We start from the raw sequence: 27,733 nt of genomic DNA, 5'->3' as shown, positions 1-27,733 counted from the left end.
ATAAAATGCCATTTTTATTTACAAATTAAATTAAGTTCTAGGAAATGAATCGTAGTGATAAAAAGGACTTTAGGAAAATATTATTAGAATATTGCAAGCCAACTTTTAAGGCAGAGTTAGAAGTTTTGACAGGAATTGCACTAAACCTGTTTAGCTGCATCTCTACAATCCTAAGTCTTCCAATTCATGACTACAATTTGTTTCTCCATTTATTTAGATCTTTGATTTCTTTCATCAATGTTTAATAGTTTTCCATATACAAGTCCTGCACATTTTGTTAGAAGTACATTTTTTTTTGAAATTGTAAATGGTTTTGTACAGGTGCTCCTCAACTTACAGTGGGATTATGTTCCAATAAATCCATTGTAGTTGAAAATACTCTAAGTTGAAATTGCATTAACTACACCTGCCCTACAAACTACCATAGCTCAGCAACATAGCACACAGTGCAGAATATCAGGTGTTTCCCCCTTGTGACCACAGGGCTGATTGGGATCTGCACCTGCTGCCACTGCCTGGCATATCAAGAGAGGATTGGACTCCGTAAGCCAGCCCGGAAAATGTCCAAATTCAAAAGTAGAATTTCTACCGACTGCATATTGCATAAGCACTATTGTTCAAGTAAAAAATCTTCAGTAGGACCATCTGTAAGTCAGGGACTGTCTGTAGTTAATATCACAAGAGAATTTTCAAAACATGTTCTAAAAGAATACAAAACACAACTTAGACACTGATATCCCAAACATGTATCTGTTTAAGAATACATACAAACATGGGGGCAGGAGGGGAATGGTCTGAAAACCATTTAGGCAGGGATTATCTCTATGCTAAAATTTTACAAGCAGACCTTTGGGGAGATGTTGGCCAAAGGATACAAAGTGACAAGTAATAGGAGGAATAAATTCAAAGATCCTATTATCTGGCATAGTGACTATAGTTCATGATCATATATTGTGTTCTTGAAAAACACTGAGTGGATATTCTCATGACAAAATGATAACTATATGAGGTAATGCATTTGTTAATTAGCCATATTTTAGTCATACACAATATATATCTGACAGGACTTCAAAAAGCACATAGGAATTTTGAGATCCACTCACAGTTTATTTTAAAACTGCATTTTCCATGAACTTTTTGAAGATCTTGCATATACTTCAAAAATATGTTATGCACAGTAAATTCAATTCTATATATCCATTTGGAAAAAAAAAGAAATCTGTATTTTAATATCTTTGATTCTATTTTTCAATCTTGTATTACTTCTGGATTTTTTAAGGGTCATATTTTTTAAATACATAGAATAACATGCCTCTTAAGATTTCATATCCACTTCTCATCAAAGACATGGCTGTAACTGACAACAGCAACGTGAAGAGGAGAGGGTCACTTGATGGGTGAGCCTATTAACACAGCTGCTAAAAGCTGCTGCCTTTCTTCCAAGCTTTCACTCAGGATTAACATTCCAGGGCTAACACCCCAGCAGCTGTCAGTGAGCAAACTTAACCTCTGCCTCCTGGCTGTGGCAGAGGCTGGGGCACACGTGACACGTATCACTGTCCGCAGGCACCTCCACGGCCGACCTCACCAGTCACATTTTCCTAAGTGGGAAGCCGAAGGCTCTGTCGTGGGCAGATCCTTAAGCCGTACTTAAGGATGGAATTTACCAGCCTGAATCCTCCCTCCTGGCTCCCGGGGCCACCAAGATGCTGCTTCCGGAGGACAGGAGGAAAAAGCAAGCCTCTCCATGACGAAGGAGAAAAACACCCGACTCAAGGCCTGACCTCTCAGGAGGGCGGCCTACTTGCTCAGCTACTCAACTCAGCTCGGGCTTGCGGCTCGCTCTTGGGGAAACTGAGGTACAGCGCAGCATGAGGGCTCAAATTACAAGAAATTCTCTCAAAAGCATGGATGGCCGGAGGCAGCGCTGTGGCTAGCGGGTAAAGCCACCGCCTGCACCGCTGGCATCCCATATGGGCGCCGGTTCTAGTCCCAGCTGCTCCACTTCCGACCCAGCTCTCTGCTATGGCCTGGGAAAGCAGTGGAAGATGGGTCAAGTGCTTGGGCCCCTGCACCCGCGCGGGAGAGCCGGAAGAAACTCCCGGCCATTTGGGGAGTGAACCAGCGGATGGAAGACTCTCTGCCTCTGCCTCTCAGCAACTCTGTCTTTCAAATAAATAAATCTGAGAGAGAGAGAGAGAGAGAGAGAGAGAGAGAAAGCAGGGATGGGGAAGGTAGTACCTTAGGGCCACGGAATCATTTGTTCCGCTATTTTGAACAAGTGTTCAATAGAACCCCGCAGATCTTAGTACCCGAACTTGACTTTGCATAGTATATAATCTGAGACACAAAAATAGGCCAATATATGCACTGAAAACTTCAAATGGGATTCAGTGACGTAAGAATATTCCAAGGTTTTCCTCGCGACCCAATCCCGCAAGGACCCTGCCTTCAAATTCCCCCTCCACGCCCGATTTCACACCCTCCCAGCACACAGTCCATGCAGTTTCTCTCTGGGAATGAATCGAATAAATCCCTCTCTCTTCACTCGCAAAATCTGGAACGCACACTTACCCTGTGGGCACCCAGTTCCGGCTCCAAGCCCACTCCGACAAGACGGGGTGCACTTCCGGGGTTTCCTTCCCGCCACCGAAGCCCTCCCATGATGCCCTGGGGCGCACCGGAAGTGTCTTCTCTCCTCAGTATCTTCCACAAAGCGCCGTGCTGCTGTCTCTTTGGTGTCCATTCTGGGAGCCACCGCCCTTACCTGCCGCTAGCTCAAAGGCTCTTTGAGAGAACAGACTTTGTATCCCCAACGTCTGGAACCAATGTCTTCAAACGCCGCTTTGTGGAATGAGGAGCAGACCTTCCACGCGGATGGTCTTACGTTCTTTCTGTGTGACAGAATGAAGCAATGTTGTGTGAAAAGAGAGCAGGTCCTCCCGGCATGACGTCACTGAAATGTGGCCTCCAGGAAAAGCTGATCTCATAGAAGTAAGCAGTGGTTAGCAGAGTCGGGGGAGGAGGATGAGAAGGGAAGGTTGAGATGAGGTTAGTCTTCCAGGTACAAAATGGGAGAAATAAATGCTGATGTTCTAGTGCACACGAGGGTAACTAGAGTTAATATAATATGATCTGGCCAGCGCCGCGGCTCACTAGGCTAATCCTCCACCTAGCGGCGCCGGCACCTCGGGTTCTAGTCCCGGTTGGGGTGCCGGATTCTGTCCCAGTTGCCCCTCTTCCAGGCCAGCTCTCTGCTGTGGCCAGGGAGTGCAGTGGAGGATGGCCCAAGTCCTTGGGCCCTGCACCCCATGGGAGACCAGGAGAAGCACCTGGCTCCTGCCTTCGGATCAGCGCGGTGCGCCGGCCACGGTGGCCATTGGAGGGTGAACCAACAGAAAAGGAAGACCTTTCTCTCTCTGTCTCTGTCTCTCACTGTCCAAATATATATATATATATATATATATATATATATAATATTATCTGTTTCATTGTTGAGTTCTTACCACAAAGAAATGATAAATGCAGGAGATTGTGGGTATGCTAACTACTCTGGTTCAGTATGCAAAGTGTGCATGCATCAAAACATCACGTTGTACCCCATAAATATGTAGAACTGTAAAGTGTCAAATAAATAAATAAATAAATGAAAAAGAGCAGGTCATAGAGCCAACACTGAGCACAGAATAAGGAAAAATGCAATGCCCTTTATAGTAACAGTTGATATTTACAACCCAGTCCTTACCCTTAATTTGCAAGGTTGTAAAGCTTCTGGCCCCAGAGCATCTCTGCCACTTTGTTCCCTCCTACTGGTTCGTCGTGCCCCACTGGCCTTTCCCGTGTTCCTGTACAGGCACCCACCTTGTAGAGTCTTTGCATTTGTCTCCTCCGCCTGGAATACCGTCTACCTTTGTTATGCTCATAGCTCGTTCATTCAGTTCACTAGATGTCTGCTCAGATATCTTCTCTTCAGGGCCATTTTCCCTGATCCACCTGTATGCACACCACACAGCCACTCTTTCCTGCAGAGCATGTATCACTGATTGATACTACATATCCATCAGATTGTTGTCAGTCCGCACATACACATACTAGAATATAATTTCCATGAGGACAGGATCTTTGCTTGGTTTGTTCTAACACTTAAAATCCTCCCAGTGCCTAGAAAGCCTTCAATGCATGTTTGATGAAAAAATGATGGACTGAGTGCTTGTTCTCACTGTGTTCCTGGCTCTCTGCTGAGCACCCTCTGAACTTTGAAATGAGAGGTTCCAGGTGCAGAATGCATCATCATTCTAGCTTGGTGGGAGATCTCAAACAGATTCTATCTAGCCCTGTCTTGAAGCCAGGCTTGAGGATTTTGCCATCATACCCCCAACAGTCTTTCCGATTCCTTAATGAATGTATCCGCGTTTGCCCAAGACTGTCCTGATGTTAACACTGAAGGCCTCAAGAACTCCCTCAATCCCCAGAAAGTAGGTAGATCACCCTACTTTCAGGTTTGATCTTTGTTTTTTATTGTCTTGAGTGTGTGGAGGAGGTGGGTTGACTTAGAGTGCCCTAGGCCATCTAAACCAGAAATAGGCTCTGTGATGTGGGTAGAATGGGAGAACTGATGGACAATGGACAAGTTGTGATCAGCTGGTGGGCTTCACCAGACAGCAATGTAAAAGCCATGAAAGAGGGGCTGGTGCTGTGGCCTAGCGAGTAAAGCCACCACCTGCAGTGCCAGCATCCCATATGGGCGCTGGTTCGAGTCCCAGCTGCTCCATTTCCGATCCAGCTCTCTGCTATGGCCTGAGAAAGCAGTAGAAGATGCCCAAGTCCTGGGGCCCCTGCACCCATGTGGGAGACCTGGAAGAAGCTCCTGGCTCTTGGCTTTGGATTGGCGCAGCTCCAGCCACTGGATGGAAGACCTCTCTCTCTTTCTCTCTCTTTCTCTTTCTCTCTCTCTCTCTTCAAGATTTATTTGACTTATTTTATTTGAAGCCAGGAGCCTGGAACTCATACAGGCCTACCACATAGGTGGCAGAGACCCAAGTACCTGGGCCTTAATCTGCTGCTTTCCCAGACACATTAACAGGGAGCTGGATAGGAAGCAGAGTAGGTGGGACTTGAGTCAGCTTCTTTGATAGGTGACACAGCAGCAGCTTAACCCCCTGCACCACAAAGCAGGCCCCAGGCTCTTCTCTTAAGGTGACCCCTACCTTTTTCTCCTTTGTCAAACTGTAATTTGATTCCAAATGGTACTCTGCCATGAATCCCTTAACTTAATTGCCATAGAACCCCATGAGTTAGTGATTATTGTGATCCCTACTCTACAGTTGGGGAAACTGGGCCTCAGAAAGTGTAAGTAACTTGCCTAAATTCACATAGTTTAGTTGGAACCCCATTGTTCTGACTCCCCAGGGCCATTCTTATACATTATCATAGAGATTGTAAGCTATACATTATCATGTAGATTTTAAGGCTATAAATACATACAAAGTACTTCAAATAGCTTGTAGGAAAATAAAACTAAAAGATAAGCTTATTTTGGTGCAAAAAAAATCCTGTTTTTCATAATATGCACTTTTGTATGAACTTTTTGAAGTACCCTCCTATTTTAACTGTGTCCAGCACAGGATACAGCTTTTTCCCTTTTTTTAAAGAGTACATTGAGACCCCAATGGTAATAGCTAAAAGTAATTTGTATGCTTTCCTTAATTCCAATAAGGCTGTAAGCTTTTGAGAAGTAACCAAAACACAGCTAGAAGACACACCAAAAAAATGATAAATGGCAACAAATCCTAACTGTTAACTCTTAATCAGTCAAGGTTATGAAGCCAGGCAGGAAAGTCAAGTTTCCTGAACAGAACTGACTGGGAGAATTTCTCCTCTGAACACAATGTTCCCAAGCTGACCACATAATCTATGTTGTTTTCAGAGAAGGATGCCTGGTTTGTGTGTAATTCTGAGCAGTGTGTATAATTCTGAGAACATTAGTGTCTTACAGAATCTTGCAAAGCCAGAAGCAGCTGTCTTGCAGCACAAAGACAGATTGCACTTGGAATCAAAGGATGTTTGAGATCTTTATCTGCCACTTACTAACTGGATAACTAAATCACCTAATCTCACTAAAGCTCTGTTTCTCACCTGTAGAAATGTGAAAAGTTTATCACCTTGTTGCCATTTAATGAAAATCAATTTAAATAATATGCTTGATGAATTCCTATCAACTTTTTGTTTTGTAGAATTTCAGTAGATACATGCCAGCAGTGATGAAGGTTGAGTACCTATTTGAAAGAGCTGAACTTGCTCTCTTGGGTGTGAGAGTAGAATGGGGAAGGGTCTGTTTTTACCTTAGCATGAATTAGATAACCTGGTAAAAATCTCAGCGTCAGGTTCTCTAAGGCGGGAGTTAGAGCAGGATCTAATGTTCTCATTCAAATCTTTAGCAATTCAAATACGAATTAGTGTCATTGACTAATGTACCTGTTCTGTGACTTTCACCCAGAAACTTGTGTTCCTGGCTGAGAAAGTCTTTGCTGCTTTTTGAAACTTCATCTGTTACATGAGCTCTTAGGTAGCCTGAGTCGTGAGGGTTAAGGCATGATCCTGCTATCAGCACAATTCCTTGCCCTTTCTTCTCAAGTAGCTTGAGAATGACCTTGATCGCACTTTTTTCCTAGTCTTTTCTGTTTGGCCTTGCTGCTGCTTTCTCCCCACTGCACCGTCCAAATCTACATTTCCTCCGAATGCATCTTAAATGGTGATTGGTAACAAGATTTGCTGCTAGGAAAATCAGGAAAATGTTTTCCTCCTCCTTAGCACCTGCTTCCTTCTTAATCCCTTGCCTTCAAAGCTGCCTCCCCCACCATCCTGCTGATATTAGTGTCAAGATCACCTCCCTGACCAATCTAACGCCCTGTTCCTTCCTGACCCTCTCTTTGGCTTCTGTGTTGTGTTCTTCATTATACCATGTTCCTGGAAAATGTTACCTCCCTTGACTTCTTTTGACACTAATAATAAAGTCGCCTTCACTTTAGAGTTGACAAAGTGATTTTGTAACAAACAGCAGAAAATTCTTATTCATGGAGCTCAGATTTGGCACATGTGGACTGATAATGTGAGATGGGAACTATGGATAGGGTGGGGTAAAGATGAGACTCTCAACACAAGAAACTCTTGCAGGTCATGGGTATGTTTATTTCCATTTATATAATGAGTATTTACATATATCCAAATTGAACACACTAAATATGTGCACGGGCAGGTGTTGGGCCTAGCAGTTAAGGTGACAGTTAAGACCCTGTGTCCCTTATCAAAGTGCCTGGGTTTGAGTCCCAGCTCCAGCTCTTGTGCCTGGGTTTGATTCCAGCTTCCTACTGTTGAAGACCCTGGAGTCATTGGTGATGTCTCAGGTGCTTGGGTTTCTGCCACCACATGAGAGAGACCTGGATTGTGTTCCCAGCTCCCAGCTTCAGCCCCAGCCAAATCCCAGCTGTTGTGGGCATGTAAGGAATGAACCAGATAAAGGGAGCTCGCTCTCTCTCTCTCTCTCTCTCCCCCCCCATATATATATATATATATATATATATACACCTGTGTCTGTCTCTGCCTCTCCTCTAATATGTGCAGAGGTTTTTTTTTTTTTTTTTAAATATCAGTTACACTTAAATACAGTTGTGAGAAAGAAAGAGGTGGGAGAGAGAGAGAGAAAGGTAGAAAGAAAAGAAAAGAAAAGAAGAAAAGAAGAAAAGAAGAAAAGAAGAGAAGAGAAGAGAAGAGAAGAGAAGAGAAGAGAAGAGAAGAGAAGAGAAGAGAAGAGAAGAGAAGAGAAGGAACCATCAGATACTCCAGTCCTGAAAGACATATAAGGGGGTTTCAAGGTTTGTGGGAAAAATGGAATTAAAGTGTAACTTCATTTTTGAGGCAAAAACAAGTTTTGAAAACCATGCATAGTTTTTTTATAGTGCATATTTTCCATGAACTTTTTAAAGTACCTGTATACATGAATATAAATAGTTTGTAGCCAAACTTGCTTCTAAGGATGGGAGTGCTCTTTGATTTGAGGACTTTCCTGTGGCTGAGTATCTGGATGAGTAGGTGTGTAAGTCTATGGCGGAGCTAGATGGTCCCAGGCAATAGAACAACCCCTAAGGACCACTGTGGGTGGGAGAGACAGCCAAGTGGAGGAAAGGAAATGGCAGCCATCATGAGTTTGAAGAAAAATGGGCTTTGTAGAACAGACAGGTCTGACAGAAATGGAATAAATTACACTGAGGTGTGCAGTGTAACCCTCTTCTATTCTCCCCTACAAAATCTTCAGTCAGGTTGGCACTGCCTGTTTATAATTTGGGTGGTGGTGACTTATTTGCCAAGGCCTGGGTCAGAGCTGGATGAAACACATAGTCTGTCATGGACTGATAACAGATGGCATGCCAGAGCAGCACGTCCAGGACCTCCAAGAGTTGCTTGTGTTTGGGGGTATCGTCTTTACATCACCCTATCCATAGTTCCTACCTCAGGCTATTAGCCCACATGTGCCAAATCTGAGAGCTCTGACACAGCATGTCATTTGGTCCCCACTCCAACTCTGTGAGATGGGCAGAAACAGAGCAATTTTTCTGACTTTGCAACTGAGAGGAGAAGACTCCAGAGTTGCTGAAAGAGGTGAGGCGGTTTATACCACAATTAATAAGTGGCAGGATTAAGTGTTGTATTTATCTATTTTCTGTGACTACAACAACATGTCTGAGGCTGGGTACTTTATAAAGAATAGGTTTACTTGGCTCAAGTTCAAATAGCATGGTGCCAGCATCTGGTGAGGGTCCCTTGGCTGCATCAAAACACAGAGTGATCAACTAATCCATTCCTGCAAGATCTAACCCACTCCTCAAGACAACATTAATTCTTTCAGTCTTCTCCCAGTCACTCAGTTACCTCTCACTAGGCCCTGCCTCTTAAAAATCTCACCACTTTTCAATACCATTACACTGGGGAACAAGTTTCTGGAACACAAATTTTTGGGAGACAAACCAAATCCATAGTAGATGTGAGCTATCTTGGGTATTTTAATTCTAACAAGATCTAGACTCATTCTCACTTGGATATTTACTTACCTATAGAATGACATTTACTTATTTATTAATTCATTTATGGTCTTTTTCTGTTTTCATTTCCTCTTCCCATATCCTCAACATGCAGCCTTCCTATAAGAGCTCAGTCCCCAAAGGGCTTCGATTATCGCCTGCGCACAGATGATAACTCCAATACACAGGCCCAGGCTTTAGTCTTGACTTCTCACTTAAATTTTAATCTCTATCTCTACCTACCAGCCCGCTGGACATTGCAATCATTGCCTCAAATTCAACATATCTCAAATATAAATCTTTCCCCCGTTCAGGAGTGGGCACTTGACACAGTGGTTCAGATGCCATTTGGGACACCCACATCTCATATCAGAATGCCTGGTTCAAGTCCCACCTCTGTTCCTGATTCCAGCTTCCTGCTAATGCAGACTCTGGGAGGCAGCAGGTGATGGCTCAAGTGCTTGGGCTGCTGCCATGCACATAGGAGATTCAGGTGGACTCTCAGCTCCTGGCTTTGACCCAGCCCAGCCCCAAGCCATTGAAGGCATTTGGGGAATAAATCAGCAAATGGATTATTTTCTCTATGTCTCTCCCTCTCCCTCTCCAATAAATATAAATAAATAAAAATTTTAAATAAGTCTTTCTTCTCCTCTGTGTCTCTTCTGGGCTTGTACATGGCTGTAAATTCCTGAACTGAAGTGAGGGCTAGACGAAAGACAGGATTTCTGCTCCCCCTTCAAACCCAGCAGAGCTCAGTCATCAAGGTTCTGTCGATCCTGCCTTCAGGATATCCCTTGAGTTTTCTCTTTCTTTTTAAATCTCATTTTTTCCTGCTTAATCAAGGCTCTCTTCATTTAACACTATGATTACTTTTCAGTGTAAATGAATAGTAATATACAGTGAGTGGATTTTAGTACATCAATAGAATGTAGGATAGGGCCTCAAAAATAAGCCCAGAGCTTACAAGAGTCTTAAATTAGCCCGAAAACACACTCCCTTCATTCCTGGTGTTTTCAGGACAGGAGTTTGATGCAGCGATTGAGTCGCTGCTTGGGATGCTAGCATCCTGTGTTGGAGTGCCTGGATTCAAGTCCTGGTTTCTCTGCTTCTGATCCAACTTCCTGCTGATGGACACCTGGAAGGCAGAAGATCATGACTCAAGTATTTGGATCCCTGCTACATATATGGGAGACCTGGATGGGGTTCTCAGCTCCTGGTTTCAGCCTGGCCCAGCCCTGATTGTTGCAGGTATGTCTGCAATGAACCCACAGATAGAAGTGTCTCTGCGTGTCTGTCTTTCTGTCTTGCTATCAAATAAAATAAAATAAATATTAATAATAATACTTTTTTCTTGATGAGCCTATAAAGGGCAGTGTGGCAGTAAAAACTACCAGTCCATACAGCATACATCTCCTTCAGTGTGCAGGACCCAAGCACTGTGAAAGCCACCTTCTGGTACATTGACGATCTTTAACACAGATCTGAAATTATGGGGGCATCCAGGAGTAAATTCTAACTGTGTAACTGTCCAACTGCCTCCACAAGGCATCAAAGCCTTGTAGTCCTCCCAGTAAGTTTTATACTAAGAGTTTTTAAACATCTACTAAACAGTATTAGGTCCTCAGAGTCTTCCCTCACTATTATATCCTATCTAGATTCATCTTCAGAAAGAAAGTGTGTGGGTGGGGCATGTAATCTGCTCACAAATCTCAAAAGGTTCCTCTATGATCTTAGAATCATGGACAATGGAAATCTATCACAAACAAGTCCTACTGACTCCTCAGCCTTGACCTCCACATGTTAATCCATGTCCTACCCTATGCTTCAGCCAGGCTCACCAAGTTGACCTTCCCGAAATACATCCTGGGAAGTCTTGTTTCTAAGCTGTGATCCCTCAGGTCCCTAAGCCCAGAACCTTCTCTTTGTTCCCCTCATTTAAGAGGAGACAGTTGAGGATAAAAGAAAAAAAAGTATGGCTTTAGAGACAGAAATGCTGGAAGTTAGTCCTGGCTCCGTGGCCCACTACCTGTGAGACCTTTTGGCTAATCAACTTCATCAACTTAGACCTCAGTTTTTTTCCATTTGTACAGTGGGAAAATAGCATATATAATATAAATCACTCCTCGTGTTTGTAGAAATTAAACATCACAAAATATACAAAAATGCTATGTGAACAGATCTACAAAAAGATCATTATTAACTACACAGTCATCACTCCCAGCAGATCCCTTTCCTCTTACAAAGCAATGTAATCGTACTCAACAATGATTCTGGTAATCCTTTAGGTGCAGCACATTTTAGAGTTGTCAGATACCTTGCACACACAACCAATTCACCTGCATCCCACTCATTTCAACTCTTGGCTTAGTCTCTTTTTTGTCTGTATACTCCCTTCCCATGTCCACTGTCAACTGCTTTAGATAGGGGGCCCTATCTCCTAGCCCTGTTGCCCTGTAACCATGAAAGCACGTGAAATTTATGTGCTTCCAAAAATGAGAAGTTTTAGGCATGGGCTTTAGATTCAGAGAGGGTTGGCATCCAACTTCTGCCCCTTGCTACTCAGGTAGTCTTAGGAAATTTGCTTAAACTCTCTGGGACTCAATTTCCTTGACTGTGAAATGGCAAAGATATTAGTACCTGCCTCATACATCTATTAGAAAGCTTCAGTGAATCAGCATGGATAAATCCTGGCCTGTGGTGAGTTCTTAATGAGTCTTAACTATTACTGTTAAGTGAAACTGACTGCCTGATCCCATCCTTTTCTGCCTTCTCACTTCAGACCTCTTTCCACACAGATTCCACCCCCATGAATCTTCTTCATTCACTTATTCACCACAACAAACATTACCTGAGCATCTGCTACCTACAAAAGGCTGTCCCTTGGGTGAGAGCAGCTGTTTTTGGGTCTGACAGTACTGTGTTGCTGTCATCTAGGCAAAAATCTCTATATAGATTGCATCCCTCAGCTGCCCTCTCCTGTTTCCTAGAGCAGGGAACAAGAGGGTTTTCCAATATCAGATCACCTGGGAGATTCCAGGTTATTCATATTTCCGTAAGGGCTTCTCAGACCCCTTTAAGATGCTGATATTTATGATGAATCGATGAATCTCTAACAGGAGGGAATAGAGTTTGTCACGCTTCCTAACATCATTTCACTATGGAACCATTGATTTCAGTTTCCCTCAGGATCGGCATTCTATCAAATCTACTTTGGAAAATGCTGTGTGGAAGTCCTATTCCTATATACTCCTATCCTGTCCACAAATTAATTGTGACTAATGTAACCTGTCTTTTGAATGCAGCCTGCCTGAGACTTGACTCATCAGAGGACTGAATATAGAATCTGTGATTCAGTTAACATTGATCACAACCACTTTAAACACATCAGGTGGTATTGCTGAAATGGCTCTACATTCTACATGTACAGATGTTCCTTCATGTTCAGGCATCATTTATGTCTTCTCCAGAAAATCCCCTAAGCAACCATAAAAGTTGTCACAAACACCATGTGTTTTCATCGAAAACCTCCAGAGTCTCACTCAGAACTTATTTACTCTAATTCTAGCCTGATCTTAACTTTGTGATCTCTTTCTCAGTACATAACATGAAATCAGGATAGTAAAGACAAATTCACTAAACATAGAGAAAAAATTATACTGAAAATTTGGCCATGAAGGTGAAGATATAAAAACTAAAAATTAGACACAAAAACTCATAGCTATCTAGAAATTAGTGCAAAATAAAACACACTAAGATCCTAGTATCTATGAGAACTTCATTATGTCATCTCTCAGAACCCCTGAGTGATCAAGAAAAAGTGAAACCCTATTCAAGATAGTGTATTAAATAAATTAAGGAAATATGTAATACATTTTAGAAAACTTTCCTCCTACAATGGGTTTTTAACATGATAAATAAATAAAGATAGACAAATAGATGAATATATATATATAATATGGACTAGATGTGTCAACCAATCTTAATTTTCCAGAAATTCCTGACAACATCCTATATCAATGCTAGGCAAATGAGATGTAGTGACTGTCCTTGCTATTGATCGCCCATTGCTTGACAAATCATCTTGTGATTCTGTCCTTCATTGACCTTCTTAGCACACTCTGCTCCAGTTCCACTCAGCCCCTAGGACTCTCTAAGTCTCAAAGATCTGTGTCCAACGTCAAAATCCCCACGCAGCTGACTTGGCATTATGCAGCCTCCGCTGGTCATTTATCCAAGTAACTTAACAAGAGTGAGAGATCAGGGCTACGACGCATTTACATCTAGCAAGTAAATGGTGATCCCCCAAATATAGCCAAGCTAGAGTGCTGGGCTAGCAGATTTGGGAGTATAAAGAGAGCTGGGGGACCACACTCCTGAAATTGCTCCTACCGCAGCATCTCAAGGTAAGTGGTCACGAGTACCCACTTTTTTTGATGCATGTAGCTATGCTTACACCTGATCAGGTCACCAGTGAAGAAGAGAATGCCACTTGGTAGCCCTTACTGAGAACCTACTAAGTATAAGGTCTGTGTGTAAGGGCAGTGTTGAAGACAAGATGGCAAGGCCAGATACCTACCTTTCGAGAAGGTTTTCTAGAAGATGAGAAGACTATAAGCAATTACAAGACCAAAAATTCACCAGCAGAACAAAACCGTATGTGATTCTTAATTCCTCCTCTGATGGTTTAGGTCAATGTTATGCCATTTGGATAGCAAATTAACATGACAACTTGTTCTGTCTCTTCTGTGATTGACTTGCTCTATTATTCAGAATTTTTATGGTTATGTAATTTTTGTTTTCCATGTCAAGATTTCTGAAAGGGAAGAAATTATCCCAAGCATTTCACCCATCTTAGAATATATCGTCCTATTGTTGCTATTACCTGGTTTGCAGGCTGGTCTTTCATGATGTGTCTAATGGCCTTTGCACTGACTCACATCCTGACAATGTACATCTTTCAGAGTGCCTCCAGTTTTTGGAGACCTATAATGCTTTGATGTCAAGTCACCATCTCTCCTCGAAAACTTTCTGTTATAGACTCACAGGGCTGAACGGAATCTTGGAGGTTTTCTGGTCCATCTGTCTCATTTTACAGAAGAAAACAAAAACCCAAAAAAATCACAACCACTACTTAAGAAAAAACTGTTGTTAGAAATCTGTATCTCTGCCTCTAGCTCCTGTTTTTTGGAACCAAGTAAGGATTCAGAATATAATATGTAATCATTTAATTCTTTTCTGAGAAATCTGTGTGAATTTTAGAAATATAACTGGAGAGAGTAGAGACTCACAAGAGAAGGAGAGAAAAGCAGACAACCAGAATAGCAAACCAAATGTTGCAACATCTGTTCCTGCCTGAGGGTGATTTAATGGTGTGTTCCCCTGGTTCCATAAAAGTCATGTTTGGTAAATGGGAAATTTGTTCGTTTGAATTAAATTGAAATTGACAGTTTTTCATACTCTTATAGTTCCTTGAGATAACCACATGTCTATTTTATAAACTCCTTGGTCCTACCCAAGTCTTCAGTTGCCCTACCTTGAACTTCTCTGGGGCAGTGAAGGGCATTTAAGAGCATACTCTTCTCAGATCTTTTAATGAACTCTTTGCCCACAATTCACAACTTTTCTCCTATTGTCGAAACAGTTTGACAACTGCCTCTGAACATTCAAGTTAAAATCTAGGTCATTCTCCTCCCTCCTTTCTTTTGTTCTTGACCACTCAGAGCCTTCCAACCAGAGACATCTTTACATTCATAATACTTTGCTTAGGTTCTTATAAAATTTGTACTATTCTTCCTTGTTCATAAATTTGAGCATGTCTCTTAACTCTTACTAAATTTTGCATACCTCTCGGACAGATTCCTTCAAGAAATGATTTGGTACCTTGTACAGATAAGATTCTCAAAAAAGATTTAATGAAGTATTGCAATTAACCATTTTCTAAAGAGTGGCTTAACTGAAAGGAAAAATTACAATCGTGCATTTATTTTCTTTCTGCGTCATCCACTGTGCATCCATTTAAATGTAGATAAACTAGAACAAAGAGAGTTTCTCTATTTATTTAAACTTTTTGTGGTTCATTGAGTTTTTCTACTTGCTTGTTTTTTTTTTTTTTTATTTCTTTAATAATCCCAAGGAAGAAGCTTTTTTTCTGAAGGACACTCACCATCACTTGGGAAACCAACAAGGTAAGAGAAACTTTTAGCTTGATCATGGATACTTGAAATCAGAAAATAATATTTTATATGTTCTCATTCTTGACACACTCATAAGAAACAGAAATCGATTAATTTGAAATAAGTTACTTAAATATTCTTACAGGCAAATTATAAAATATGCAAGCTCAACAAAAGTAGAATGTCTTCCCAAATTTTCTCATTACCCTAAATGTATAAAATACAGTGTAGGCCGGCACCGCAGCTCACTAGGCTAATCCTCCTCCTGCGGTGCCGGCACTCCAGGTTCTAGTCCTGGTTGGGGCGCTGATTCTATCCTGGTTGCTCCTCTTCCAGTCCAGTTCTCTTCTGTGGCCCAGGAAGGCAGTGGAGGATGGCCCAAGTGCTTGGGCCCTGCACCCACATGGGAGACCAGGAGCGCCTGGCTCCTGGCTTTGGATCGGCGCAGCGTGCCGGCTATGGCGGCCATTTGGGGGGTGAGCCAATGGAGGGAAGACCTTTCACTCTGTCTCTCTCTCTCTCACTGTCTAATTCTGTCATCAAAAATAAATAAATAAATAAATAAAATACAGTGTAGACTTTTGACATACTGGCTCCAGGTTAATACACTTGGGTGCCTCAGAACATGATGTTCATAGGGTCACATCTTCACACACAGGCCAACTTTGCTATTCACTGAGCAGAGTCTGCATGCTGAGTTGACATAGCTGTACCTTTATGCACAAGTTATGCTGAAATAGAAAGGTGGGGTTGGTTCAACCTATGCCCAATGTGGTAATAAAAACACTTTATCCCCCAAATTTGTTTCATTAAAGTTAATTCTAGATTAATTATGACCAAAGAAACCAAAATGTAATAGAGTCCCAACCATAGTGTTGCTGACAGGACACAATGGCTGAGAAATTCCCAGCAGAGAGAGAAACATGAAGAGTGGCACTAGGGTGCTGGCAGCAAAGAATGAGAGGGGCATCAGAAGGTGGTAATGGAGATTAGATGGAAGAGGGTGGACATTGTAATCAGAAGGAGGCGGCTGAAGGGACATAGCCATGCAACATTGGAAGCAGATCATCCTCTTCCATCAGAGACAAGACTGATCATGGGAGTTTCTGAGGGTAGAGATCAAGGGGCACCATGGGTCACCCCTAGGTCATATCTAGCAAGGTGAAGTTCATGAGCTAAGAATGTACAGTTTTACCCTGAAACCCAACATGCAGTTGCATAAATATAGGGAGAAGAGTTGACTTAGCAACCGCATGCACAGAGAGGATTGAGGAGCTTTGCTCAATAGTGATGGTGAGTCAGAAGCATGACATGGCTGCCAACGGGCAGTCGCCACCTCGCCATTATACCTAGGTCAAGGGAGGTGAGAGTACTCTCTGATGGAGGGTGACATGTGACTTGGATATCACGTTGGAAGAGATTAACAGGAGTAGGTTCAGAGTGGAGTGACTGGAACAGTCAAGGGGTTATGGGAGCACACCATGGAAGAAGCACATGAAGATGGAGCTGGGACTGTTTCTTTGTAGAAAAGACAAGGCTCAGGAGAAGCCAGAACAGCCATTGAATGGGTGGAGTTTTCTGATCGGACAGCATGGACGTGTTCTGTTGTTGGCAGGAGCTGACATGAGAATTTATCATCCTGAAGCTACACAGAGCCAAGTTCTAGCTTAAGGCAAGAAGCATCTTTGGCCTGTCAAACCTGCCCCAAATGGAAAAAGCTGTGGCTGAAGGTGTTCAACAAGGCTGGAAACACCTTTGCAGGAATATTGCCAGGATAACTCAAGCATCATATAGGTGACCCAATTAGGAGATACTGGGTCTGAATCATCATTAGAGTAGGTGAAACCAGAAAAATCTGATGAAAACTGATGGTGACTTGAGACACAGATGAAAAAACCTTGTTTTTTCTAGGAAAACTAAAAATATGGCTCAACTATCAGTTATTGTAGAATTTCCCCTGCTTTAAGCTTTAACATTTGCAATAATAAATTTTGCAATATCCATTTAATACCATGTATTAGGGTTTTCCACAGCAATAGGACCAATACTCATATATACATATGTATAAATAAATAAATATATATATATATACACACATATAGAGACACACACATGTATGTGGGGGTGAGGGGGCAGATTTATTAGACTCACACAATCACAAGGACTGGAAATCTCCATAGTGGCTGTCTGCAAATTGGTCTCATGACTCAGTGCAAGAAACCAGAAATCTCCAATCTAGGGAGGCAGATGATACAGGCCCCAATCTAAGGTTGAAGTCTCAGCAGTCCCCTGAGGACTGCTGGTGCAAGTCCCAGAGTCTAAATGCCAAAAGAATTTGGAGTCTGTTGTCCATGGGCAGCAGCTGCAGAAAATACACTCTCTCAGAAGGAATATCCAGAGAGAGAGAGAGAGAATGTGTCTTCCCCTTCTTCTTTTCTGTTCCATCCAGGTCCCCAACCAATTGGATGGTGCCTACTCACATTTGGGTCAGGTCTTCCCTACTCAGTTTGCTTACCACAAATCAGTCTTGTCTGGAGGCACCCTCATAGATACACCCAGAAGTAATTTACCAATTCTCTAGGCATCTCCCAATCCAGTCAAGTTGATAAACTCAAAATGAATGATCATACACTACTATTAATTCACTTAATAATATCTTCATATTGATTCATCTTTTTCTTAGATTTGTTTTTAAAACTTGCCCTGTATTCTTACTATGAAAATGTGGACCAGCTACATAAGCATCAGCTGAGAAATTTTAAAATACTCGAAATCCCTAACCCTACTCCAGACCTACTAAAGATTCCCAAAACACCAATGCATGCTCTCCATATGTGGAAAGAAGGTCTCCCAAAGTGTAAGACAACAACCAATGTATTATTATGTGAGAGAATTGGAAGTATATGTTGAAAATCATTTCAGATTCCACATTGCAACTGGCCTTTCAGAAACTACCACATGTTAAGTCTGAGTAGAGTATCTAAGAAGAATATCCAGAAATGTTTGAAAAGGCGGTTAAACTACTTTTTCTTTCCTCCAAATTACATAACTCGGTAAAGCCATATATCCTATATTTACTTTAACCAAAAGAAATACAGACTGAATACAGGAGCAGGCAACTAGAGAGAATTCAACTGTCTTCTGGTGAGCAGACATTAAAGAGAGTTGCAGAAATGAAAAACAGTACTACTCTTCTCATTCATCTTTGTTTTGGAGAATATAATGTTCATAAAATATTTATGTTGGCATACAATGAATTCGGTAGTAATTTTAAAAGATTATGATTTCTAATTTTTTCAGTGTTCATTTCTAATATGATAAATATCAATAGAAAGGACTTATATAAGTTTAGTTATATAAACTAAAGCTCATTAGGTCATCAGTAGTTTAATTTTAAGAGTGTGAAGGAGTCCTGAGGCTGCCAAGTTTGAGAACCACTGCTGTAGTGAAACATGCTTAAGCCATGACATTAGGGTCTACCTTCAGAAAAATGAAAGGGAGGAGTAATGAGGATGATCGCTACTGGATAGACCAAGCACATCAAGATCTCTGAGCTACAAAATGACTCTCAGACAGGAAGGGCCAGAGATAGTGCTTAATTTAATGTGAAAAATGCAATGTACTCTGCTCCCCAAGGGATTAAGGGTGGTGAATCTTATAAAGTTGGGTAGAGCAGTGCATAATCAGCTCACATGGGGGATCTCTGATTGGTCCACAGTGCTCTTGGCTTAGGTTGGTCAGAAACAGGAGGGTGGTATGTTTCCTTAAGGTTCCTGTGATGACAAAGTGGGTTCCAATTAGTCTGGGGTCTATGGGTAGATGGTTATTGCTTTGTTTGATCAGGGCATAGGGTCCCTGTAAAGCATCTCAAAGGAGATTTTGATGTAGAATGTTAGCTGTAGAGATGACAATTGAATTCCAAGTCTGGTTACCTGGATGTTGTGGGGTCAGCATCATGCTTGTACCACTCCCTTAATTTAATTTAGAGAGTTCATTGATAGTAAGGAATTGGCTTCCAATCATCAAAGCAAACACAGAGCAGTAAGGTAAGGAAGAGGGAACAGGGCCTGATAAAGTCTACTTAAAGGCCTTAAGGATAGCTGCTTCATTGCAGTAGCAGAAAATTTAAACCAGTGTGTTGACAGCAGGCAAGGAGTCCTCTCTGGGGGTGTTATATTGAATTCCAGTCTCTTGCTGTGAAAACTTGACCACAAGCCCCCAGATGGCTCAACACAGCCAATGGACAAAATAAAACTGAATTGCAATGTATCTAAATAACGCCCAGAAGGAACATAGAACTTAATGGAATCACAGGAAGGGGGATAGATAGAAGCAATGGCCAGTTCCCAGTGAAGAGCAATGGGGGAGAGAGAACCATAACTTGTTCAACTTTCCCATTTCAAAAAGAGAGCATGAAGGACCTTATTCAAAAAATATCAAGTATTTCTTAACAGAGCTATGAGGAGGTGTGTGTGTATTTATGTATGTGTGAGTGTGTACAGCTTTAGCTCCAGTTTATGTCTGTTATAGCAGAATGGGAAGAAGAGGAGAGAGAGAGAGAAAAGGAAGAGGGATGAGATGTGGGGAAATGAGTAGAAGAGTTGAGGGAAAAGAAATGCAGAGAGGAAGTGGTAGAAACAAATATAGAGTGGGGGGAAGGAGTCTCAGACCACACAACCTACAGAAGCCTTGGATAGGAGTGAATCTGGCTTATTTACCCTAGGCGGGGAGGAATGGGGGTTCAGGAAGTTAAATGAATTGGCTGTGGTCAGTGTTGGGACTTTAAGACAAATGTTTTGCCTTCTGAGAAGGGGAAATACGTAAACAGAAGTGTCAACCAAGGGGGATAATTTGGGGGAGAGTGGAAAGACGATAAGACACAGAGAGACTTAGGTACACCACACACACAAATCATGTAGCATAAGCTAAGGCAGATATCAGTCTAATTAAACGTTGTCACACCCTGACAGTGGTACACACAACTAAAGTTTGAAGAGCACTGCACTGAACCCAGTATTTCTCACTCTGATATGCATAGACCCTCCTGGAACTATTAAGTCACAGGCTCTGACTCAATCATCTAGAGTGGGTCTGAGGTTCCGTCTTTTCTAATGAACTCCTGGGTGGTGCTGATGTGACAATTCAAAGCCCACACTCAGAGGAAGAAAGCATGATGCCAGCGGTTCTGAGAGTGTGGTCCCTTGAACAGCAGTATTGCATTGGCCAGGAACTTGCTATAAATGCTATTTTTGAGGCTCTACCTCAGATCTACCAAATCAGAAACTCTGGGGATGGAGCCCAGTAGTCTGCTTTAGCAGGCCCTGCAGGGGATCTGGGCATGTTACAGCTTGGGACCATTGCACTGGGCCATTGTGCCTCTTCTCACCTGTTGCCTGAGCAAATGTGACAAATCCTTACACTCATGTCACATACTTTTTGTTGAGCTACGTGGAATTTCTATCAGGGATGATCAGCCTTCCAATAATCATTTTGAAGACACTCAAGACTCAGGGATGACACTGAGTACATTTTGGGTAGGACTTCTGAAAGCTTCTTTATCGTGCTCACCTTGTCTGCCTTCTAATTGGTTCAGACATGCACACATGAAGGCTAAAGTAAGAGATATTCCAAAAACTGGCACTCAGAGAAGAAGATGACCACTCTAAGCTTCTAGATCTAGTCTTAGATCCCATGGGTCCCAGATTCATCCCAGGAGCCTTCATATATGACCCCCTGTTGAATGGAAAGAACAGGCAGGGCCTTGCAGATTCACAATCACCAGACGCAACACTCAGCACTGCCCCCTGGTCTTTGCAGCCACCTGCAGTCATGAGCTCCGACGCAGAGATGGCCATTTTTGGAGAAGCAGCTCCCTACCTCAGGAAACCAGAGAAGGAGAGAATCGAAGCTCAAAATCGCCCATTTGATTCTAAGAAAGCCTGCTTTGCAGTGGATGACAAAGAAATGTATGTGAAAGGCATGATCCAGAGCAGGGAAAACGACAAGGTCACCGTCAAGACCCTTGATGACCGGGTAAGTGTTAGTCCCAGGGTATCTTTGACCACACAGGTGCACTCTTTTTTTCTGTGGAAGGGTAATAGGCATCATGTGCCTGTCTATGAGGATCAAGCACAGAACACAACTTACACCGATAAGTCCGTAATGAAGCAACAGGACAAGTCTATTGAACACACCTTTGTTTTTGCCTCTTTTCTTCAAGAACTTGGCTTTGAGGGTGTTGTGGCATTTTCTTTGGAGGAAAGTAGAAGGGGAGAGTGGCAGAGGTTAGAGTATTGAAGAGAGAGACAGACGCTGACTGCTGCTGGATAGGCCAAGCAAATCAAGATCTCTTAGCTACAAAATGATTCTCAGAGAGGAAGGGCCAGAGATAGTGCCTAATTTAATGTGAAAAACATAATGTACTCTGCAAAACTTAACACTAGGTCTAGGTCAGTGTTACTGTACAAATAGGGAGTGCCTGCAAAAAGTTCATGGAATGTATGCATTAGCTGCTATGTCCACTTTTCCACAATCTTTGTATAAGCACCTGTTTTCCCAGAGTTGACCATCTGGTATGCCAGAATTGAGATGGATATAACAGGCATGGATATCAGTTCACAAACTCAGCAAACAAATCTTGCCCTTAATTTTTACAAGAATTATTGAACTTTAACCCCTAATTCCAGTCCCTTTTCACCAGGATGAAAAACATTTTTTTTCTTTAGCCACTCTTAGGGGTCCCTCCACCTCAGGTTTGTACCATATTTCCAGAACCTTACATAGGACCATGTTGGGGTCTCACTGCCTCTCTGGAGAATCTATTCAGAAACAAGTCCCAGACCCTAAAGGTTCAGGATACGTGAACTTTTCTTGCTCTTCTTTGGATACCTTGGGTATTTCTAATACAGCATGGTAGGACAGAAGGGTCTCTCTTCCTCAGGAAATTTGGTGTAGTCCACCAAATCCTCCTCCTTGTAAAACCCACAAAGCTCTTCTAAGGCTCAGATTTTTGGAAAATAAACCCAGGAAGATTTGTAAGTCTCTTCCTCTTTACTGTCCAATTTTCTGTGGCATGCAGAAACTACTGTACGCTTGAACAGAGGAGAGAAAAAAAGAGAGGAGAAAAATTAAGTCATAGTCTCAAAATATTATTTAGCCATGAAATCCATGATGAAATGCAAATAATCTTTTAGAGATTGTTATGGGAGCCTTGAAGAAAGAAGTGAGAAAGAAACAGGTCATAGAAGAGGTACTGCTTGAATTGAGTTCTAAAGGTTTCTAGAATTGTTTCAATGAAGACATTCCAGACAAAGGAACCCACATGAGCAGGTGTATTGAGGTGAAATGAACAGAATGCTTTGGAGCAATGCTTTCCAACCCTCCAGACTTTGTCTCGTTGCATCACTCAAGGCAACTGGGGTAAACCGAGGTGACCTGTCCTGCCCTTGACTGCTCTGAGAACTGAAGAGCTCTGTAGCTCTGCACACCTGTACTTTCCCGGAGCACATGATGGCAGGTTGATGTGGGGATAGGGGTAGAGAAGGCAGGGCACCAGACCAGAATTGGTTATATTGGAGGATCTTCAAAAAGATCAGGGGGTGGGCATTATGGAGTAGTGGGTTAAGCCTCCACTTGGACACCCATGTCCCATGTCAGGGTGACTGGTTTGAGTCCTGCCTACTCCATATTGCCAATGCCGCTTCCAGATGGTATGCTTGGGAGGCAACAGATGATGATCCAAGTGCTTGGGCCCCTGCCAGCCATGTGAGAAGCCCAGATGGAGTAACCGACTCCTGGCATCAGATTGGCCCAGCCCTGGCTGTTGCAGGGACTAAACCAGCAGATGGAAGATCTTTCTCTTTCTCTGTCTCTCTCCCTATGTCTCTGTTTCTATATCTGTCTCTCTCTTTCTCTGCCTTTCAAATAAATAAATCTTTTCTTAAAAAACGATCATAGAAAATGCATATTATGAAAACACTATACATGGATTTTGGTTTTTTGCACCAAAACAAACTTAACTTTTAATTAATTTTCCACAAACTTTTTGAAGTCCCCTAAGACAATTTGACCAGAATCAAGGCCAGTTACTCACAGGTCATCTTTGAACATGAAACTGACCCCAAAAGAGATCTAGAATGATGGAATAGTTGCACCCGAATATTCCATAACTTCCAGCACTCCTGGAGAGTCGAGTGGGGACCATTGTTTCCCACCTTCACTGCCTGCTCTTTCTCTCAACCCAGACACTCACTCTGAACAGTGACCAGGTGTTCCCCATGAACCCTCCAAAATTTGACAAGATCGAGGACATGGCCATGATGACTCACCTACACGAGCCTGCTGTGCTGTACAACCTCAAAGAGCGTTATGCAGCCTGGATGATCTACGTGAGTGCCCATAAACATCTTTTATCCTATTTATTTCTCTGAATAAAAACAAGATGCATGCATTAAATTTTCTGGTTCTCCTAGACCTACTCAGGCCTGTTCTGTGTCACCGTCAACCCCTACAAGTGGCTGCCGGTGTACAACCCCGAGGTGGTGACGGCCTACCGAGGCAAAAAACGCCAGGAGGCCCCGCCCCACATCTTCTCCATCTCCGACAATGCCTACCAATTCATGCTGACTGGTGAGTGATTTCTGCGATTTGAAGTAGTTCTTAGTTAACTACTCAATATCTTTATAGGCCTTGGTCACCTAAACAATCAAAATGATCTTAGGAGATTCAAATGACTGGGGATGAAAAGCCAGGGTACAACATCTTCCATTACCAGTCACAGTGCACGGCAGGGACAGTGGTCCTGGCTGAGGCTACACTAAGCTTATGCTCATTTGGGGGAACTGGACCACAGGGAAATGCCCTGCTCCTAACGCCAAAGAAGCCCCCACGTGGGCATCCTTGTAAGAGAAACTCCATGAGGGGCTGGTGCTGTGGCGTAGTGGGTAAGGCTGCCGCCTGAGGCACTGGATTCCATATGGGCACCGGTTCAAGTCCCGGCTGCTCCACTTCCGATCCAGCTCTCTTCTGTGGCCTGGGAGAGTAGTGGAGGATGGCCCAGGTCTCTGGGCCCCTGCATCCATGAGGGACACCCTGAAGAAGCACCTGGCTCCTGGCTTTGGGTCGGTGCAGCTCCTGTCGTTTCGGCCATTAGGGGAGTGAACCATCGATGGAAGACCTCTCTCCCTGCCTCTCCTCTCTGTGTCTAGCTCTGACTTTCAAATAAATAAATAAATCTTAAAAAAAAAAGAGAGAGAGAGAGAGAAACTACATGAGTAGCCACTTAAAAAAGACACAGTGGGTGAAATGGTTCTAGCAATGTCACATCTTCTGCCTTTCCCACAAATCTCAAGTTCCTCTTTCCCCTTCCTACATGTCCAGGATGGCACTGGAAGTAGAGACAATGGTAATACTGTTGTGCCATTCTGCTTAACATTAGGTCTGCCTCTTAGCTTTCAGCTGTATTGACTTGGCATAGACATAAGCAGTAGAAGAGAGCATTTGAGATTCCAGGATGCTTAGAACTCAGCCAAGACAGTGTTGCTCAGAGTTCAGCCATTCCTATCTCAAGTCCACAATCCTCACCAAGTCTGCAGACTTAACCTGTTTATTTAAATTGGTTGAAGTTACAGTTTTAGTGTGGGACAATGAGTATTGCTGTTTGTATTAATTGCTTTGCTGTGCTCCTGTATCAAAGACTGGGTAAACAACAGAAATGTATTGCCTCATAATTCTAGAGCCTAGAAGTTTGAGATCAGGGTGTGGACAGGGCTGGTTCCTTCTGAGGGCTGTGAGGGAAAATCTGCTCTGGACCTCCTTCTGGGCTTCTGGTGTGTGCTGGCCATCTTGGGCCTTCCTCAGCTTGTAGAAGCCTCCCCCTGATCTCTGCCTTCATTGCCACATGACATTCCTCCTGCATGCAAGCCTGTGCCCCAATTTTCCATGTTTTTATTTATTTCATTTGAAATACAGAGAGGGACGGGGGAGAGAGAGAGAGAGAGAGAGAGAGAGAGAGAGAGAAGCAGGCAGGTCTCCCATCCACTGGTTCACTTTCCAAATGCTTACAATGACCAGGGCTAGGCTAGGCCAAAGCCAAGAACCTTGAGAGATCAATGCAGGTCTCCTATATGGGTGGCAGGGACTTAACTACTTGAGCCATTATCTGCTCTCTCCCAGGGTGCACTTTAGCAGGAAGTTAGAATTGGAAGCAGAGTTGGGACTCGAACTCAGACGCTGTGATATGGCTTGTGGGTGCCCCAATCTGCACCAAATGCCTGTCCTAAACTTTTTTCTTAGGGTACCAATCATATTGGATTAGAGGTTCATCCTACTCCACTGCGACCTCAGCTCAACTGTATCAACATCTGCATCTCATTTACATGTTAATTCTAAATAAGGTCACATTTGAGGGGGGTTAGGGCTTCAATATACGAATGGTAAGAGGACACAACTCAATCTGAACAATATTATAAATGGAAAGCCAGTGTTACTTTCCACAAGTAGACAGTAAATGAAGAAGTAAATGAGAAAATAAAAGGAAACTACATTAACAACCTGCTTCCGTGCACTATTGTTTAAAAATTATTTATCTATGTATTTGAAAGGCAAGCAACAGAGAGAGAAGGAAAGATGAGGTGATCTTCCGATGAGTGGCTCATTCCCCAAATGCCCACAACAGTCGGGACTGGGTCAAGCCAGGAACCAGGGACTCCAACGGGTTCTCCAGTGTGGTGACAGGGACCCAAGTCCTTGGGCCTCTTCCACTGCCTCCCCAGGCACATTAGCAGGAAGCTTGATCAAAAGACTATCCAGGACTTGAACTAGCACTCCAGTATGGGATGCTCGAGTTGCAAGTGGTGGCTTAACCTGCTGCACTTTAATGCCTGCCCCCCATAACTTTTAATTAGAAGTTGTGACCTCCTGCAACTGCTTAGGCTAAGTCTTGCTTTCTTTAATAAAGTAGAAGATGAGGGGCTGGTGCTGTGGCATAGTGGGCTAAGTCTCTGCCTGCAGTGCCAGCATCTCATGTGGGCACTGGTTCAAGTCCTGGATGCTCCTCTTTGGATCCAGCTCTCTGCTGCTGGCCTAAGAAAGCAGTGGAAGATGGCCCAAGTGCTTGGGCCCCTGCATTCATGTGGGAGACCCGGTAGAAGCCCCTGGCTCCTGGCTTTGGATCGGCCCAGCTCCGGCTGTTGGCAGGCATTTGGGGAATGTACCAGTAGATGGAAGAACTTTTTATTTGTTTCTCCCTCTCTCTATCTGTAACTCTACTTCTCAAATAAATAAATAAATAAAATCTTTAAAAAAAAAGGAAGAAAAGAAAGTGGTAGTAAGGAGTGAAAGATTTATGAACATGGATAACTTTTACATTGTGGAATTCACTGTTCATCTCCCAGGCTGCTCATGTTATACATTCCACATTTGGGAAATTTCCAGAAATTGCCCCAAAGATTAGCTATTGCCCAAATCACACTGCCAGTGCACAGCAAAGCCACAACTATAGGCCATGTTCTCAAACCATTGTTGCCTTACTTTTATATCCTGTCTGTCTACTGTTGATTTGTTTTGTTTTGCTCCCCTCTGTGTTTCCAGATCGAGACAACCAATCCATCCTCATCACGTGAGTAACCCGTGTTCACACCACAGTGACTCAGAGCCTGTGATGTCCCTTCCATGCTCCTTGATCCCATTTACTTTTAAATCAACAGTGGAGAATCCGGGGCTGGGAAGACAGTGAACACCAAGCGTGTCATCCAGTACTTTGCAACAATTGCAGTTACTGGGGACAAGAAGAAGGAGCAGCAGCCAGGCAAAATGCAGGTGGGCAGCAGTGTGCACACAGGGGCCTGCTGGAATACACACAGTCGAGAAAGCAGGAAGGCATAAAGGACATGCAGGCACACACTCAGCAGGGACGGGGGGAAACCTTCTCTCCTCTCTCTGTGCCCACACAGAACACTTTTGACACCAAATGAATGGGAGCTTTTCCACAACAACTAATTCTGTTCTCTGCAGGCACCAACCAGGTGTTCTACCATTCAATTCCATTCTGATACCATCTACCTAGAGTTAGTGTCAGATCCCTCCCACAGGTGGAGGGTCAAGTCCCACGTGACTGCCTCCACTTCAGAAGCCAGCAGTAACCCTGTGCTTCCTGAACTTCTGACTGACCAGGCTCAGAAGTTCTGATTCAGCAGGTCTAGGGTAAGAACTCCCATTTTGTATTTCTACCCTGTTGCCAGAAACAATTCATACTGCTGCTGGTCAGGGACCACACTTTGAGAAGCCCTGGAGTTGACAGCAGTTTCCAAAGGGCACTGGAGCCGGAAGGCTCAGCAGTTGTAGGGGTGAGGATGAAAATCCTGATTTCTGTAGTGGACTTCTGAGGAATAATCCTCATAAATATATTTTGCCTCTCAAGACACTTTTTTAAGAACTACTGATTCTTCTAAAGACGTCACTTTTATGTTGTTCACATTCAGTTTCTCT

At 43.0% G+C, this 27,733-nt stretch overlaps 1 protein-coding gene and 1 long non-coding RNA gene across 3 annotated transcripts in view; one reads left to right on the top strand and one right to left on the bottom strand.

The window, feature by feature from the left end:
- The window catches only part of LOC149121243 (uncharacterized), a 39,116-nt gene extending 36,439 nt beyond the window's left edge, over positions 1 to 2,677 (bottom strand). Inside the window, exon 1 of the long non-coding RNA XR_016224297.1 lies at positions 2,575 to 2,677. This is a non-coding gene — a long non-coding RNA (uncharacterized LOC149121243). The remainder of the gene's footprint in view (positions 1 to 2,574) is intronic.
- Positions 2,678 to 13,325: 10,648 nt separating this feature from the next.
- The window catches only part of MYH13 (myosin heavy chain 13), a 56,769-nt gene continuing 42,361 nt past the window's right edge, over positions 13,326 to 27,733 (top strand). The window contains 6 exon segments of one of the 2 annotated variants that reach the window (NM_001163066.2): positions 13,326 to 13,477; positions 21,065 to 21,280; positions 23,491 to 23,634; positions 23,719 to 23,875; positions 26,837 to 26,864; positions 26,953 to 27,064. In NM_001163066.2, the coding sequence (NP_001156538.1) occupies positions 21,077 to 21,280; positions 23,491 to 23,634; positions 23,719 to 23,875; positions 26,837 to 26,864; positions 26,953 to 27,064 (645 nt within the window). In that variant the 5' untranslated portion in view covers positions 13,326 to 13,477; positions 21,065 to 21,076. 2 annotated transcript variants of the gene reach the window in all.

The sequence above is a fragment of the Oryctolagus cuniculus genome, chromosome 17 (genome assembly GCF_051225735.1).
Source record: "Oryctolagus cuniculus isolate XC-2025 breed Fujian yellow rabbit chromosome 17, ASM5122573v1, whole genome shotgun sequence".
NCBI classification, from domain to species: Eukaryota; Metazoa; Chordata; class Mammalia; order Lagomorpha; family Leporidae; genus Oryctolagus; species Oryctolagus cuniculus.
Note: the sequence above shows the minus strand (reverse complement) of the source record. Positions and strands in the feature narration are given on the sequence as shown.